Below are 17,388 nucleotides of genomic sequence, written 5' to 3' on the forward strand. Positions count from 1 at the left end.
AGGCACACATTTTTCGCATGCATGTCTGGGCTGATGCAATGCAGGGGCTTGCTGTCTCCCAACAATACCCTCCTTCAGTTTCTTTGCGGCCCCCTAGTAAAGAAGCAGAGCCTTTGTGCTTCCGCCAACCTTTGAGCCTGGCTCCCATTGTGAAATTGAGCAAACCGGTCTGCTCAGGCGTCGAACAAACATATAGAGAGGAACACAAATCCAAGGACTGGGAGGGGGAAGAGAAGAAATGGAGAATTGAAAGTGGAGATTTTCTTTTTTTTTCTTTTTTTTTCAGTGACGGAGGGAGCGGGGTGGGGGGAAATGCATTACGCATTGAGGAAGACAAAGGTGGACTAAGAGGAAAAGAGAGTGAGAGACAAGCTCCGTTGCCTGTGAACACAAACTATAGTGAGTCATTTAATGTTTTCCCTTCTTGTCTCCACCCGTTTCCATTCTTAACACTCGACCTACGCTGTCATTTCTCATATCAACAAACTCTCCTGCCACTGTTTATGATATCCTTACTTTACCCTTTTTACTGATGGCTATAAATTCTCTCTTTGCAATGTTAAGTCTTCTCAAAGCCTGCGAGCAGCTAGGCTTTTGGCTGCAAGGAGGTGAAGGACACCAAATACAGCTTCCCTCTTTCTCTGTGACGCACACAGCAGAGGTCATAGCACCATCTTCCAGTAAAGATTACAGCCTCCAGGATTTCCTTGCTGCTTTTCAGCAGCCAGCAGCCCAGAGTATTAGCACAGGGTCCTCCAACAACCTCCAACAACCCCCCCCCTAAAAAAAAATCTCACTCTCCTGCATCGCTCTGCTTGTTGACTCAGCTCCACTTCTCCTGCTATCAATTTACTACCCATGTCAAAGCAGGAGGCCCAGGCTTACCGTAAAATACTCCCTCTTTTGGTCAACACAGATGACCGAAAATGGGAGTACTGCAAAGAGAAAGAGGGGGTTAAATTTATCGTAATTCAGTTTTCCACTGAAAGAAGCATATGGTGTGTAGTGAGCAGAGCCTGTATATTAAAAGCAATCTGCTTCAGAAACCTGTTCAAATGCAAGTTATAGGATCTCTGATACTTAATAGCCCCATGTAAAGTACATCCTCCCTGACTTTTTGATTGAGCAGTATTCCTTTAGTCCACTGCCACACATGTTGTCTGTGACGTGGTCTCTCAGCTGGCAACGTACCGTACCTGCCCATCAACCTCGCCCTCAAACAGACACTAAGAAACTCCAGCATACAGTTAGTATCGCAAGAAAGATTACAAAGTGGGAACAGGTTTTCAGACTTGTTTTGTGATTCATACAAATCTTTCAAAGGAAATATTTCACAATGTTACAGTGACGTTTGATTTCAGTTCTACAGTTAAGTAAATTCAGTTTCTCTGTGACTTAATTTCCCCTCATGTAGTGCTTGTTAAACTGATAGCAGATTAGATTAGCAGACCTAGATTGGCAGAAAATTGGCCATGCAAACATCCCTAGGATGGACTGGAGCGTGATTTAGAAAATGGACGGATGGATGGATGTCCATACAAACACAACTTGTTCACTCAGTTTGTAATCACACTTTGTTGTAGTTAGTTCAAGGCCCTTTGCACGGTCCACAGTCACTAAATTACTCTAATAGCTCATTAACCTAATCCTGCTTGGTGACATGTAATGTTTGGGCAGCACCATCACCTCATTTACATGATCAGCGAACAATATTTACTTCTGTTCCTTGACGCAGTAGTTTTCAACAAGGTGTTCTGTTACAGAAGTGAGCTGGCCTGCTCTGTGAATATCATTTAAACCACACAGTCGAGAGTGTGTGTGTGTATGTGATGACTAACATTTCATTTTATGACGTCTTGTTAAACATAAAAGGTGCTGTGTACAGCATCTGTTAACAGACACAACAGATATCTGCTGAAAATCACAGACACCAGAGAACTGATGCAGTTGAATGTGTGTATACAGAGGCAGAATTTATTATTCCTGCATGCACAACCTTGAAAAGTGTCGGGGTCATTTTTTTTTTGGCTGCGGAAGAAATGCACAGGCTTGTTGAGCTTGCAGAACATTCAGAACGTTTATTAGAACATGAACATGTACACAGATACAGTGTTGTCCAAAGGTCTTGAGTTATCCCTTATTTCTTTTTATTTGACTTCCAGTGAGCCAAACAATCTTGTAATCTTTGAAAGTGGTCTTCAGCAATAGCTCTCCAGGCTTTCTGAGGGTCTTTCTAAGCCATCTTTTGAGCATTGGCTGCTCTTTCACTAATTTCCCATCCAGCCCAATGTGAGCAACGTGGCGTTTTAAAAAAAAACTTTGTTAAGTCACTTAACACTGACATATGAATAACGAGGCACCTAACTCAAGGGGCACCCCAGTACAGTATCCGCACATAAAAACTTTGCACTTTGTAGGCACTTTGTTACTAGGGTGATTCCCAAAGAGCTGCTAACCCAAAGAATTGGCATTATCTTAGCACGGTCTGTAGTGTGTCCTTCAAAGACTGCAGGAAACCGGACAACAGACGTGGGAACTCGAAAAGGACTTTCTACAGCAGATGAATGTTACCTTACAGTGAGTCCAAACCACAGCACTGGATCATCTCGACAGCCAATATATAAGAAGAAGAGCTTTGAGATAAAGGTGCTAATACCAAACATTGATTTTCATTCTCAACAGAATTGTATAAGCTCCGTTTTTGCTTTAAATGTGTCTTTTCCACGTGTTTGCTCATTTCAAGAAATCCCTGAGTTTTTCTTTCACATTTCCCAGGCAATGTATAAAGAAATGAGGGGCAGCTAAAGAGTTTTGCACAGTCTTGTAGACTATTAAGTAGGTGATATATATAGTGTATTCTTGCAATGATGTCCACCCCCCCCAGGCATTAAACTTTCATCATTACCCTCTGAACCTCTGACCTGTTGCCCACTTCCTTTTTGTGAGCTGGTTGCTTGACAACCAGCTCACAAAAAGAATGCTGTGTAATTCACATCGGGCTATTCAATAGTTTGTTGTTTATCTATAAATCAGTCACTTTTATGGTCACTCTGTCTATCAGCTTATTGTTTCTCCTCAGGGAATGTCATATTTGTCAGCAAACGTGAGAAGTGATGAAGTACTCCAGTGTAAAACAATGGCTTCAGTATTTATTTAACAACTTCAAACAGATCACACAATATTACAAAATATTAAGTGCTGCAAGGAATACACGAACAGTCCAAAAAAAGAAATCTGAAAAAATAGGTATAAATACAAAACAATTTATGTACAAATACCAAAAAATAATGCTCATTTAAAAAAAAAAATAACCTACATGTACAAATTCTAAATTCACATTCCCTACTCTACATGTTAAAAACACACATGCACACACACACACACACACACACACACACAATGACACCCATCTGCAAAGCTGTCAAATATACACACACACACACATTTTCAAGTTTTGTTAGGACAGGACAATTAGCTTATCTCTGCGGTGTAGAGGGAAAGCCAAAAAAAACCAACTTTATCATGAAAATCAAATCGTCAAGTTTCTACAACGCTTTAAATAAAAAAAAAAGTCAAACAGATTTTGGATTTTTTTTTTGTTAAATAACAGCTGCTCTGACTTTGGCCTTTTTCAACGTTTAAAGGTAATGCCCTACAACATGTAAGAAAGCAACCATGGGCCTAAAACCTGAAACAGTACAGACAGAAATTCCTCATTCTTTGCATTTCTCCTAAACAACAAATTACAAAAAACAAGTGGAAAAAGTAATTGCTTCTCTAATTAAACTCACCTGCAGCGCAGATGCAGCAATTTAATTCACTCTGCGTTACTTCCTAAGAAATACAATAGCAGTCTTACACTACTAAATCAAAAGTCCCCCGTTAAAATAAACCTCAAATCACCTGGGGAGCATCTGGATTTAAAAAGCTGCCAAACCAACAAGAGAGAGTGACCCCCCTCGCTCAGTCAAAGACGGTTCATAAAGTAACCTTTACCCATCGTTAACTCAACTGGCACATTTTTGGCATACAGTGCAGCACCGAACAGGTACAAGGCCTGTTAAAGGCTAAAAGCAGATGAGAGTAAACTTGTTCAGACAGAAGCAGCTTGAGCACCTTCAGAATCAGTTATACGGCATGTTCAATATCCGTGCACAGATTTCACACACTATTGTGCACCGAGGCTGTGAAAAAATGCTGGAATTAAAAGAGGCCATTCACAGCTTCATTTGGTCAGAACACATGAATCGTGTAAACCCACCCTGTGTATGGTTCTTAATGGCTTTAGCTCACTCTCATCCAGCGATTGAATCCTTTTAAACTGCATGGCAGATAAAGCTGACGTAGTACAAGGCTGCCCCCTACAGGCCAAAGAGAGGCACAGTAATTTTAGACTTTGCAAATAGAGGAAGAAGAAAAAATTCCTGAGTTGTTCACTCTAAACACAGCCTTATACCCTTATGCAATCATTTTCTATTGATGACATGGTATACATACTAAATCCTATTTACTATTCAATTAATTATTATTCTTTTTTTCAATCTTTTCAGTACATCCAAACGTAACTGCTTTTTAAACAGTGTTTCCTAGCTTTTGAGAAGACACATCTCAGACTCCATGTCAGCACCATTCCAAATACTAAATCATCTTTACAATATGTACAATTGATTTATACATTTCCGACATTAACAAAGGAGGTGAATCCTTCAAGCATGGCAAAACAAGTCATGGCTTCCTAGTGTGATATCCCTCGCCCCCAAAAAGGCATTGATTTAAATAATTCCGCTTTTCTCCCCTAAATCTTCTTCTTCCGTATCTCAGCTCTTCAATAAATCTCCCAGATCGTAAGTGTCAAAGAAATCTGACACCCCCTCGCCGTCCTCCAAGCTCCAGAGGTAATCGTCGTGATCCAAAGGTGGAGAGAAACTGACAAAGGGGGTGTTGGGGTCTGAGGTGAAGGAGGTGCCAGGAAGCTGGTCCTCAGTGATCTGCAGCAGGCTGGGGTGCAAACCCAGCAGACCCTCAACGTCAAGCAGGGAGGAACCGGAGGTGGCAGCCGGGGCTGCTGTAGATATGTTGGCTGTGTTTAAGGAAACAAGAAAACAGGATTGAGGTCAGAATCTTGACTTTGTGTTATGTTTTCCTCCTGACAGACACATCTCAACAAAACCAGCAGTGAGACTAACTTTAAATGATATATGCTTCTCCATACTCGATATGATACCCTGCTAACAGCATCCCTGAGGGGCGAGTCTTTCAATAATATTAAATTCTCCATTTTTGATTCCTCTGAATACTTCCATAGACAACTGTTGTGAACCTTTAGTCACATTAAGTTATTTTTTTTTCATAAATCATGATGACTGAGGTTGAAAAAGGGACAAAATGCATACAGTAACGAATGATCAAATACAAGGAAACCTTATACTAAGCAAACCCTGTTTTACTGTCGATTTCACTTGGGTTGTGACATTGTGACAAAAAATAATAATTAAGTTGCAAAATAAAGATCAAGTTCTGTTGAAAATGACCATGAACTCAAGACAGTGTTTTCTGAGGTAATGAATGAAGTGAGAAGTAGTCTCTTTTCCCTCCTAAATTGGTAGTCAGACTTTTTGAAACAAGACAGTTACGCCATGTTGGCCATTAGAAAGGATGCAGGTTTGAGGTGCTTGTGTATTGGCTTCATTTTGCAGATCATTTTCCTTCATATCTTGAGGATCGGGACTAAAGGCTGAGTTATACTTCTTTTAACTGCCCTTGCGCTTGCATCTTGCGCTTGCGTTAATGGCTCGAGATGTTTATGCTTCATTTTGCTTTGTCGGCGGTTGCGTGTGCTGCGTGGCGATTCACCGCCAGGACAGTAGGTGGAGCAGCGGGTTTTTTCAATGACAAGCCTACTACGATGAAAGGAAATTCACCGCCAGGACCTCTTCAGCAAGTCTCTCTTCGAGTGGATTCACGCTTCTTCTTCTTCTTCTTCTTCTTCTTCGCTTTCTACCTTGGCGTTTGAAAACAGAGGTCTTTTATAAGCGGATGAAACCGGAAGATGAACACGCCGCCGGATGTGATGTAGATAGTGGCTTGCGCTCGCGTCTTGTGTCTTACGTCTTGCGCGAAGTTTAGAAAATTGAGGTGACACACGCAAGCACGCAAGGGGGGGCTTGCAACCGCGCAGGACTGCTACCCGTACTTGGATATCCCACAGACAAATAAGAGTCACGATGAGGATGCGATAAGATATGCCGCAACCAAATACCTCCGGATGGTAAGAAAAGTGCTGAGAGGCCAGCTCAATTTCAGTCAACAGATACCCTGCTGGAATAGTAAGCTTGCCACTGAAGGATTTTTAAGACCCACTATGCAGAATGAAACAAGTGACATCTGGAAATAGATAAGGACGCTGCCCCCAACGATGAACTGAAGAGAAGCAGCTTAAAAACAGAGTGGGGAGAAGAAAGAGGAAGCATTATGGCAGACGAAGCCCTTCCATGGGGTGTATCATCAGCAGACAGAGGAAGTTGCTGTAATAAACAAATCCAACTAACAGTTAGAAAAGGCTGGCCTGAAGGACAGAACAGAAGTGCTGATCATCACAGCACAAGAGGAGGCCCTAAACACTGGAACAATAATAGGCAGGGGGCCAACCACAGCAGACAGGCCCCTGAGACTAAACAGCAGCAGAGTCTAAGATAGTAGCTGGGATAAGGTACACTAGATTGGCTGTAGGTAAGGAACTGAAGATGACAGTTGGGGATAGACGTGGCAACCCAGCTGGCATTAACAGGAAGAAGGAGCATGAAACTACTCAGTAGTACCAGGTCTGAGGACAACCAGAACAGATGTGGACGGCGAAATCCAACACGGTCCCAGAGCTGACGGGCGGATTAAGGGCTGCTATTCTCTGACTGGACGAGTGGCTCCAGCAGATTCTGGGTACAACATCTGAAGTCTCTGTGCAGACGAATGCAATCTAACAACAGCTAAGATACGCTGCTGAACACTCCTGCACCTGAACGTGAGGAGACCAAGTGGGTTGATAGGAGAAGGATGTGTATGTAGGAGGTGTATACTCCAACAGTTTTTATAGCACAACACTTGATTTATCATTGCTACAGCATGACACACCATAAAACCAGAGCCATGTGGACATTTGTGCTTTCGTGGTGGTGTTAAGCACATAACCTTTGCACAGAGGCTGGATTAATGATTAACCCCTGTCCCCAGTTTTCATTTGAGTCTGGGCTAATTTCCTCCTGGCTCCTGCTCGTTCAGATGATATTCAAGTGGTAATGATTTATCAATCTACTATAACTTTCTTTATTACAACCTTTAATTTCTGATTGCTTGTTATTAGCTACTGTATAATGTTTGTTTATGTTCAGAAATATATTCCTCAACAAAGATGGTTTGTAAACTGCATTCCAAAATTAGTGTGCAGGAACAATTAAACTGAGTATATCTGTGTAAATAAAAGAAAGTCTGAATGCCGGCTTACATTCAACGGGCTCCTCTTTGATGCAGTAACTTTGTTGTGCCACTGGGGTTGCAGCTGGTGGGTTCAGGTTATGAGGGCACTCCTTTTTAGGACTGACAACGCTCTTGACAGGGCTAGCATCTTCAAGCCCCTCCTCGGGACAGAGGTAGACTTCTATGGGGCCATTTCTACTTTTCAAATAGATTTGTAATGAGCCCTGCTGTAAGGAGACAAGAAAACAGAGACCACATCAGTTACTTGCCAAAATAATGAGATCGATAGTGTAGACTAGAAGAGGCATAAAAGGTGGGAACAGAAAAGATTCCAACACTTACCCCCGCAGTGTCTGGCACCTCCAGCTTGGTCTCTGAAGGGGCTTTTACAGCGATGACTGTCTGCTCTCGGAGGCTGCCGATGGAGCGAATGTCCTGGTACGTCACGTAGCCCAGCGTACGGTGTGCGGTCAAGGTTTTACAACAGCAGAAATAGCTTGTGTGTGCGTGTGCCACTGAAGACAAAGGGGCAATCACAGAATAATGTAGCTAGCCGCAACGCTGTGCATAAAGGATATCTCTGGCTGTCTTTGTACTCGGTGACTTGTTTGAGCTGAGCGGTGCTGGACTGAATCAGCTCATCCAGAGATCTCTCTGCCCTCTCCAGGTCTCCCAGCTCTTTCCTCAAGGCACAGGCCTTCTCTCCTCCCACGGCCCCACCTTCAAATACATCTCCAACTCTAGAAAAACACGCACACAAGAATAAATGACCGTGGCTCGTTCAAAGCTGTTTTTAGCACTCACGCAGTTAGTATTGCAAAGCAGGGTGTTCACTGTTGACTGCACACAACAGAAAGTCTTCTCTTTTCCACTAGGGGGCAGGTGAGCACATGTAAGTTTGAATTTTGAATAAATTCACTGAGTTTGCAGGTGTGTAACCCTGTGCAAAATCACTTGCATGGCAAATTGTCTCTTTGCATTAATTGTAAGACTTCAGTTCTTCGGAAACTAATTGTTTAAAGTTCCAACAATGAAAAAGACACCCCAGAGTGGGAAGTATATGTGGCAATAGCGAGTAAACCTTTCATTGCCCTGATTCAAATATTTATGCTAACAGAGCTGCAAATTGATTGGTTATTGGTTATTCTTCAAAGTTGAAACTGTGCATTCACTATAATAGCCCTGACCAGATAGTGGAGCTCAGTTGAAGCAACCAAATGTATGACATGAGATGAAAAAATACTTTATCCCAAAGGGAAATTATACAAATCCTGACCTCTTCTGAACCAATTACGTTTTTTCAAATGAGGTTTGCAAATAATGTTTCTTTAAGCAACGTCTTTTGTGGTTCTGTGTCAAAGAGCAAGCAAAGATCTTTATTCTGGGAAGCCATGCATGGCGGTTGGCATTATGAAACGCACTGTGCGATGACTGAGCCGTGTCATAAACGCTGGTTTCCAATAACCTCTGTGTCCGTTCTAAGGCATTTTCCTGTCTGTCACAGGGAAATTGTGCAAGTAGTGCACAGTTCTTGGTGTGATCTGATCTGATCAGTGTCGCGATGATTCATCTTTACTCCTGACACTCTGTTGTTTCACCGATTTCTTTAATCGTTTTCCTTCTTTTTACAGTTCTTCTGGTCAGTCATTTTTATGCGGCTCCACGATGCAGGCATGCAGAAAGTTACCTGTTCATTACCTTTCTTGAATAACGAGAAAGTTATTCACAGGTCATTTTTTATTTTCAGTCAGTGATTGCAGGATTTTTACTGATGTGATCATCAGTAAATTCTAAGTTTGGACTTTTGGGCTTGTAGTCGTTCTGATCTTTACATTTTCAACCTATTCACACAGACATAATGTTGGCACACCACAAAGGAGACACCCTTTGTAATGCTGTGGTCGCTCATTCACACAAACAAAACACAACACTTTTCCAATGTGTGCCTTCAAATAGCACGCCAGCTTTGAAGAATCAGACGCATGGCAACGGCGTCACGAAATAATGTCATTACTAGATTAGATTTACATCATATTACACAGGAGTCACATAATATACCTCTTTTTATTATACATATGTCTGTATGACTTTGCACACTACTGAATAAGATAATTCTATAACTGTAGTGTTCAATATCTAATATGTAGAATAAAAACTCTTGACTGAGACACAAGAAAACTTGCACCCTTTTTCCGCTGATCAAAAAACCTGCTAACACCCAGCTTTTAAGTGCCATGAAAGATCTGCATACAGCACTCTATCAAATGACTCTGTAGTAGTATCTATGGGCTGCAATTAGCATTGCACCTGGGTGCGGGGTCTAATTTTGAGTGTACTGCGTTTGACGTCCGAGGAGGGTCTCACAATCTGAAATCAAGAGGAACAACTCCCAGAGTTATTCTAATTCCTAACATTTAATCCACTGTTCTGTCTCTGGACTTACAGCCACTGGATGTTGTTCTTGGACTTCTTTCGGATGAGCTGGACTCCCTCTAGAACGTTGGTGATGTCATAGATGCGTCTCTTCTGGACCTCAAGAACTTCGGTGGCCCAGTTCAGATCAAGAACTCCATCAGGGGACTCGGCGATTAGTCCCACGAACTTCTTGGTCAGCAGGCCCAGCGAGGTGTCGTATCGCGTCCGCTCACCCGGAGACTTTGGAGCTGAGTGCAGAGATAATCCAGAAAAAGCACACGAGTAAGATTGCAAACCATACAGACAGGTACACGATTCAAATTTTTTTACACGATCATTTATATCCTGCCAAAACTCCTGAGGCGAAGTACAAATTCAAGCACGTGCCAATTTAGTCCTTCAGGCTCTTAACACGAGTGTAACATGAAAACAAACTACTATATAGTCATCAGTTTTTATTTGTGCCCGACTGTGACTAACCCTGTGTGTTAAACATCAAACAGAAATTCTTATTGATCATCCAAACAGTGACATTGTTGAGATCTCAAGGCCAAATATTTAAAATATTCCTCAGGGCGTTTGAAACAAAACACAGCCCAACATGGGCAGGCGTTGCAGTCAGGACCAAAACATGTACTGTTTAATATGTTTTGGTCTTCAGCATTCTTCAGCTCCAAAGAATTTGCCCAAAAGTAGAGGATACTGGGCCAGGCATTGTCCATATTTAAAGACACCCAAGGTCCCTCCTGGGCAGATATCCACTGTGCAATTCTTCAACATGCCCCTGTTTTAATACCCTCCTGCCTGACATGCGACTCAGATTATTTTTAAGTACCACTTCACGGGGATTATCTTCTTGTACATATCTGCCTTTTCCTTTTTGCCTTTCTGATAAAGTTGGTCTTAATACAACCCGACTGGTGAAACATTAAACCTCCCTTCCCACATGTGACCCATGAAGCCTACTCACTCCGTGGGCTCGGTATCCTTGCTGCAATGCTGCCTTTGCCTTTAGGTGTGCGGAACTCTGGCAGGTAAAGAGGGTCTTCTAGATCCAGCTTCCTTTTAGCCTGGGGAATAAAGGTTTGTGCACATCAGAAAAAAAAGAAATGCAAACAGTGAGAACAAACAGGGTATGTCTTATGGTTGTAGTATTTTTTTTTCATCCCAGCATCTACTGATAGCAGTGTCTGATCCAAACTATTCAGCCCATCCATTTTTCTTGTTCCAAATGCATTGTGCAGGGCAAGTCAAGACCCTGAGACGCATGCAAGCAAAAGGGACTAAATAGGGGTTTGTTACAAAGCCCTGTGTCGTAAATGTGCCAGCAATCCTCAAGTGCAGGAACAAAGCGCCCCCCTCACACTTTCCCAAGCACTTCAAGAGGGGCTAATTGTGTGTGGGCAAATAGGGGTGGAGGGGATGGGGGGTGGGGCGCTGATTGGTTCTCAACCCACTGCCTGCCAAGCGCCAGGAAGTCCCTGGAATCACTCAATGACCTTTCCTCCCCAGCCTTTAAGGCTGATTCATACTCGGCGCAAACGCGCAACTGTTCTGGCTCGAGAACCATTAATGATGTCATCGAAAGCGCCAGCCCCTTCACAGTTCCTTCAGCTCATAAGCGCAGTTTGCGCCGAGTATGCGTCACATTTGCAGTTCTCCCCAGACCAGCGAGCATCGCTGTTGAGGAAACAAGCTGAAAAGCACACGAAGAAAGCATACACAATGCCACCTGTGGTGTCACGTCAGCAGAGGCTGGCACATCTGATGCGGAATGAATTTACTCTGGGTGTAGAACTGTATATGTATCTCAGAGCTAAGCAGCTGCGGTAAAAACAGAAGAGAAGGTGGAATGTTCGTCCTTTGCAACAAGACGAACTTTGTCAAACGTTGTCCCAGTGTAACTTCATAGACGTGTCGTACAGATGTTTGTAGAGGCGCATCCTCTCGGTCACCACGGTCTCTGTAGTGTTCATTTTTTCTTTTTCTTGGTCAGCTGTTTCCGGTTGAGGGCGCGCGAAGTCAGAAAAAAAGTTGTGTGCGCGCCCTTGCGCCGCCCGAGGATTTTCTAGCTTGCGACGGGGGGCGTGGCGGAATTTTGGGACACGTGACCGTTTGCGCCATTTGCGACCAGCTAGTAAGAGCGAGGTTGCGCCGAGTATGAATCAGCCTTAACACACGGGCCCTCCACATAGACACACGATTACCTGTCAATAACTGTAATTTGCCATAAACTTCAAAGCACGCAGCTTCCATCCAAATCACTCACACCACCTTTGGACCTCATCATAAACTAAACATCATAAAATGGCCGTTCAGTTTTACTATGACCCATATATGAAAAGTGAAAGTCACAAGAACGGAAGTGCCCACTTGGTTTAAACAACCAAATGTTGTGCAAACCGGCGACACCACTGAGCCCCTGCCAGACAATTAACCAACAAAATCAACAAATCTGTCAATCGGTCACGAATCTCCTCCTTTTTGTTGAGCCTCACAAAAACACAACAAAAGATGATTGATTTCAGCTCAATTCCTCACCTATCTGTACATTCTCGCACCCTCCCCTTCTTCTTCATGCCTCCTCGCAAATACTTGGTAACAAAGCCCTCTTTTCACGGCAATATACACGAGGCTGGTGAGCTGATTCAGCTAACAGGTTTAGGCAACTGTCTTTCTTTAGGGATGAGAAAAGTGGTGAACTGACTTGACCATGTGTTGATGTGCTTGTGTGAATGCGGGGACTAAAGAACGCTGCCGTTGTCCAAATGTGCTCCCTGACATGCCCACCTGTTGACTGGCGACATCTGGAGCAGCACTCCAAGTGTACGGGCTGTTGGCGGGTAGATTTTAATCCCTACAGCATACGGTCCGAGCCAGCCACACAGAAACATCAACCGGACTCCGAGGGAGACAAATAACTGGACAGGGAACGGCTACTTCAGAACAGAATGCTAACCTGTCAGTATTTGATAAGATCTCGCGGGATTGAAAGTGTAGTGAGTCCTGGCAGTAGCTGTCACACACCAGGTGTCGCAGAGAGGAATTAGATGGTAGTGGTTGGGCTGCCTACAGGCAGTGACAGCTGTGGTTTAGACACACTGAAGATTTATCACGTGTCTGTCGACTATCCAGCGCCTGGTGTTCAGGCAGAGCTTTTTCGAAGTAGAGATGTTCATAGCTTCCACGACCTAAATGCGCAAACCGACCTGCACCATTTTCACATTTTCAACAGTGCGTGTCTCTACATTTTGAGTCAGAGCCACAGGCACAGTGACACGCTGTGAAAACGGAACCGACAGTTTCACTCTGCAGCTGTACCGGTTAGGGTGGAGGCTTGGGTGCTCCTATTTTGCATGAGGGATTTCTGTGGTGAGTCAACCATATTACACATAAGATTTTCTTCTAAATGCAAAATCAGTTCCAAGATGCAACAAGCTACTTTTAAGGCCAGATATGAGAGAAAATGTAAAAGGACGTGAGTCAGATCCCCTCCCTCATTGGCCCTTTATCTTCAAGACTTGCATATCACTTCACCCAAACCTCACCCTGTCAGCTCGCCTAGTTACACCCAAGCACCACACATGGCTTCCTCTGTTTGCCGAACATTCTTCTGCTAATTCCCGCCATCTCTGCCACTCGGGGGAAATGTCCACAGTTCACACGCGGAGTCGCAGTCAAGTGAAGGGCTTGTTCAGTCGGGCCTCTACTCAAACCAACAAACTCCACCGGTCAGGCTGCACAGGGCTCAGATTCCATCCAACGCAAGGGCAAGTTACAGTATGCCTGCAAATATCTGATCTCTGTGCAGAGCCTCCACAATTCCCCACCCTTGCATAGTGAAAGATAAAAAGAAAATGACTGCATTGCTGATTGTCAACATGCCCTTCAAGAGGTAAAAGAGAAGGGTGAATCTGTCCATTTGCTGACGGGTGAAGGGGGGCACGCTGCTTTGAAATGCAAAACTCACCCTACGAAGGACATAATGCCTAAAGCTGTGGTAAAACAAGGTCAATGATAGGAAGAGTGCACACATACAGCTGGCAACATGACAAATGTCACACCCGAGCATCAGTCTGAATAGGGGGTTAACCACAGGGACTCTGGGGAAGTCATTCAAGTCATCACAAGAAATTAGAGGTTACCTCACAGTATGCATTCCCATCAAAAGGAACGGCAGCAACTATTCAGAAAGCTGATATTAGTGTACATGCAGGTCTAGAAAATGTGCACATGCCATTAAAGTTTGGACACACATTTTTTATAAGCAGGGAATAATTGAGACATTGTTTCTGGGCAACATTATGGATATTCATTTTGTGGTCAAACTGCCTTTTGATTGCAGTACACATGGGAGTTTTGTCTCAAACAGGAAAACTCATTCATCTGTTGTGCCATTAGAGCATTGGGTTTGACGTGAATGTGGCCGTCACACACAGAAAGGGCTTCCCTGGACTTTGAATACAGTAACACATTTATATCACTATCAAGCACCAAAGGAAACAGTGTCAGAGTGCCCCAACATTATCAACAGCCCACACACACTCATCAGTGATGCACCGCCTTTCAGCTACAATCAGCACGATTCATAAAGGAAACGTGAGGTCTCTGCAGCTAAGGTTAATTACAGCTAGTCAAATTTAAACGTAAGCCTTGTGTGGATTTTGTAAATTATGACTGTTTTAAAGACACGTCTAGTTTGTCTTTGCCAAAAAGGAATTCAAGCTCAAGCATCCGGTTCTGTGGCCCAAAAAGCTGAAAAAGCGGTGGTTATTTAGTTGTTTTAAGTTAAAGGAAGTGAGCTGTATGTAAAAAAAAGCAACGTTTCCTGTAAACATAAGGCGTATTACTGAACAAAAAAGCAGCTGTGACAGCAAACCCATGAAGAAAGCCCCACTATCTCCAAGACGAGTGACTGTAGTCTGCAGCCAAAACATTCTGCAAACGTGTCCTGAGTAAGCCACAGAAAGCTAATTGACCGTTTAAAATTTCTTGAGACATAATCAAAATAACAACATCCTTCCGTCTATTATTTTTGGCACGTAGAATATTGTAGGCATCACCCAATAGATTATAAGCTAAGTTCTTTATTGCAAAATAGATTTCATACCTATGATAATCCAGCCTGTTGCTTTGGCTCCCCTTTTCAACACAAACAGGTTACACAGCATGAGCTCTCTGAGAAAATGTGTTCGTTAATTTCAAGGTGCTTCTTTTCTATAATTAAGGGTGTTTCTAACTTCGAGAAACAGGCAGGGGAAGTTGTCACAGTCAAAGAATTTTTGAAACCTCCATAGAACGAGTACCATGACTTGTTTCCAGGCAGATTGAGCTCTTATCTTGATGAGAACATATGCACATGACACCATATGCAACAATGAATGGACTACACAGACATCAGTGTGAAAACAAAACACAGACGGGATCGGCCCGCTGCGCATCCACATCACTGTATACGCGTGACCTGGTCTGAATGCTGGATTAGAGGGCGAAAAACCTGTTTCGTGTGTGAATTGAAAGGGAAAATTCAGCCTTGTGACATGTACAAACCCAAGTATAGATACTGACTTGAAGGGTACGCTCACCTTAGCCTATGATAAGCCAGGTGGTAACCTATTTCTCACTGTCCTAGTAATCCTCTTGAAGGGCCTATTAGTGGATGCAGACTCTGAGGGCAGGGGGTTAACATGAGATTTGGAGACCCTGCACACCATCGCTCCCCTTTAGTCCCACTGCATAACATTAAATCTAAAACACTCCCAGGAGCGTGATCATATTTACAAACAAAAAAAACACTTCAGGAACAGGAAGCTCTCTGTTTCTACATAAATAGTTGTTGTTTTTTTTCTTTAACATATGACTGATGTTAGAGTGTTTCTACAACACAACAGCACTCGGGGTGACACACCAGCTGTTCACTTAGGACCTTAGACCTGGGCCAACTTCCTACAGTTGTATAAACAGGTTATACAGGTCCTGCAATGGTGAACGAGGAGTGCAGATGGAGCTGCTGTCTATGAGGTAAGGAACTACAGTGAATGTGTTACCATGAGGTGACTTCAATCGGCCTGACCTTGCCCCCTGCATTGTCTGCTTGTGTAAAAGCAATCCTCTCTGCACCCAGGGGGCACTCATTCTACTTTTTTCAACAAGAGAGGGGCCCCAAACACTACTAACTAGACCCCCCCCCCCCCCCCCCCCATGTCTCCCTCATCCGAACCATCAATACACACATGGCGTCTGGTCCTCTCTGGCTACAGCTGGACTGCGGGAGAAGATGTCACACATCTTTAGCCGAAAAAGAGAACACAGTATTCAGGCGGAGCGGCTGCAGTCACAGTGGCCCCTCTGTAGCTTATCACGTCAAAGCATAATTTGAATGCACCCTGCTAAAACACGCATGCCAATGGAAATCGAGAATTATTCCTCCCACAAGCACACAGCTCAGTGGACACAACGCATCTCTTATCAAACAGTGTGTAAAACATTGTATTTGTAGAGTGTGCTTGATTCTTTACCGGCAGTCGGCCGGAGGATGATCTGATGGGTTTAGCCTCGGGTCCGTGGGGGGTGGAGTACAGGCTGTTGGCTCTTTGTTCAGCCGCAGTGGTGTTGCAGATCTGGGTGAAATAGCCGGCCGGTACCGTGCTCATGGGCGGGCTGGACAGTGCGGTGCTAAAGAAGTCCGTCTTCACTCCCGCGGTGGGCAAAACCTTCATCTTCTGCTGGGAGCAAGAGAGCCCCACAGCTGGCCGAGCCGGTGCCGGAGAGGCGCCTTTAGGCATCCGCATCATTTTCCTGAGTAAACTAAATTTAACCGGATTGGTCAAGCGAGGGTTAAAGTGTGCTGTGAGCTCAGCACAGTGATAAACGGTTCTGATATTAGCAGGCTCCTGCTGCTGCAGGCTTACTGTGAATATGCTGACTGTGTCTGCACAATAACAAAAAGAGCAACAGTTAAAATGAACCGATTCAACTCAAAACGCACGCAATGTGCGCGTGTTTCATCCGTTAATACGTTCAACAGACCAGTCGATGTTTTTATCTTTTGTTCCGTAAAAAAAATGTGATTAAAAAAAAAGAAGAAAAGAAAAAGCTGCCTTACCGGTTGCAAAGAAATGCTCCCTGAATAAGTGAACAATTTCAAACATCCAGTATTTTAATGTCCAATACTACAAGCCTTCCAGGTCTGTGTGGGATCGGGTTACAGCTGGAGATTTATAACTATTGTGATCGCCTCTGATGCTGAAACCGACCCAGTCTGCGACCGCTGTCTGTTCACCTCAGGGCTCCTCTCTCCATACAAGGGGACAAGAGCTGGGGAAGAAGAGTCTTTTTAGCGCCAAACTTCATCCCGCGAAATTTAGATCTCCCGCGGTTGGAACTCGAATCTCATTGGCTGACGGCACGTTCGGCTTGTCATATTTGCATAAAACAGTTGTACAGGGCAGACCGGTCCTCTTAAAGGGACAGTAGCAGACATTTGAAACATAATGCTTTTTT

The 17,388-nt window shown here is 43.7% G+C and overlaps 1 protein-coding gene across 1 annotated transcript; it reads right to left on the reverse strand.

The window, feature by feature from the left end:
• Positions 1-3,151: 3,151 nt before the first annotated feature.
• On the reverse strand, positions 3,152-17,170 carry e2f2 (E2F transcription factor 2). The gene is made up of 8 exons (XM_075447692.1): positions 16,991-17,170; positions 16,404-16,692; positions 10,856-10,955; positions 9,914-10,133; positions 8,049-8,210; positions 7,813-7,927; positions 7,499-7,697; positions 3,152-5,080 (listed from the first exon to the last, which is right to left on the reverse strand). Exons 2-8 carry the CDS (start codon positions 16,677-16,679, stop codon positions 4,818-4,820), a joined length of 1,335 nt encoding a protein of 444 aa, XP_075303807.1. The 5' UTR covers positions 16,680-16,692; positions 16,991-17,170; the 3' UTR covers positions 3,152-4,817.
• Between the last annotated feature and the right edge of the window lie 218 nt (positions 17,171-17,388).

The sequence above is a fragment of the Odontesthes bonariensis genome, chromosome 17 (genome assembly GCF_027942865.1).
Source record: "Odontesthes bonariensis isolate fOdoBon6 chromosome 17, fOdoBon6.hap1, whole genome shotgun sequence".
NCBI lineage: Eukaryota > Metazoa > Chordata > Actinopteri > Atheriniformes > Atherinopsidae > Odontesthes > Odontesthes bonariensis.

Coding starts and splice junctions, on each gene's coding strand:
- e2f2 (XM_075447692.1), bottom strand. CDS start 16,679: ATGATGCGGATGCCTAAAGGCGCCTCTCCGGCACCGGCTCGGCCAGCT. Junction 7,698..7,812: donor AGGTGCCAGACACTGCGGGG/GTAAGTGTTGGA, acceptor GTCTCCTTACAG/CAGGGCTCATTACAAATCTA. Junction 5,081..7,498: donor CAAAGAGGAGCCCGTTGAAT/GTAAGCCGGCAT, acceptor CCTTAAACACAG/CCAACATATCTACAGCAGCC.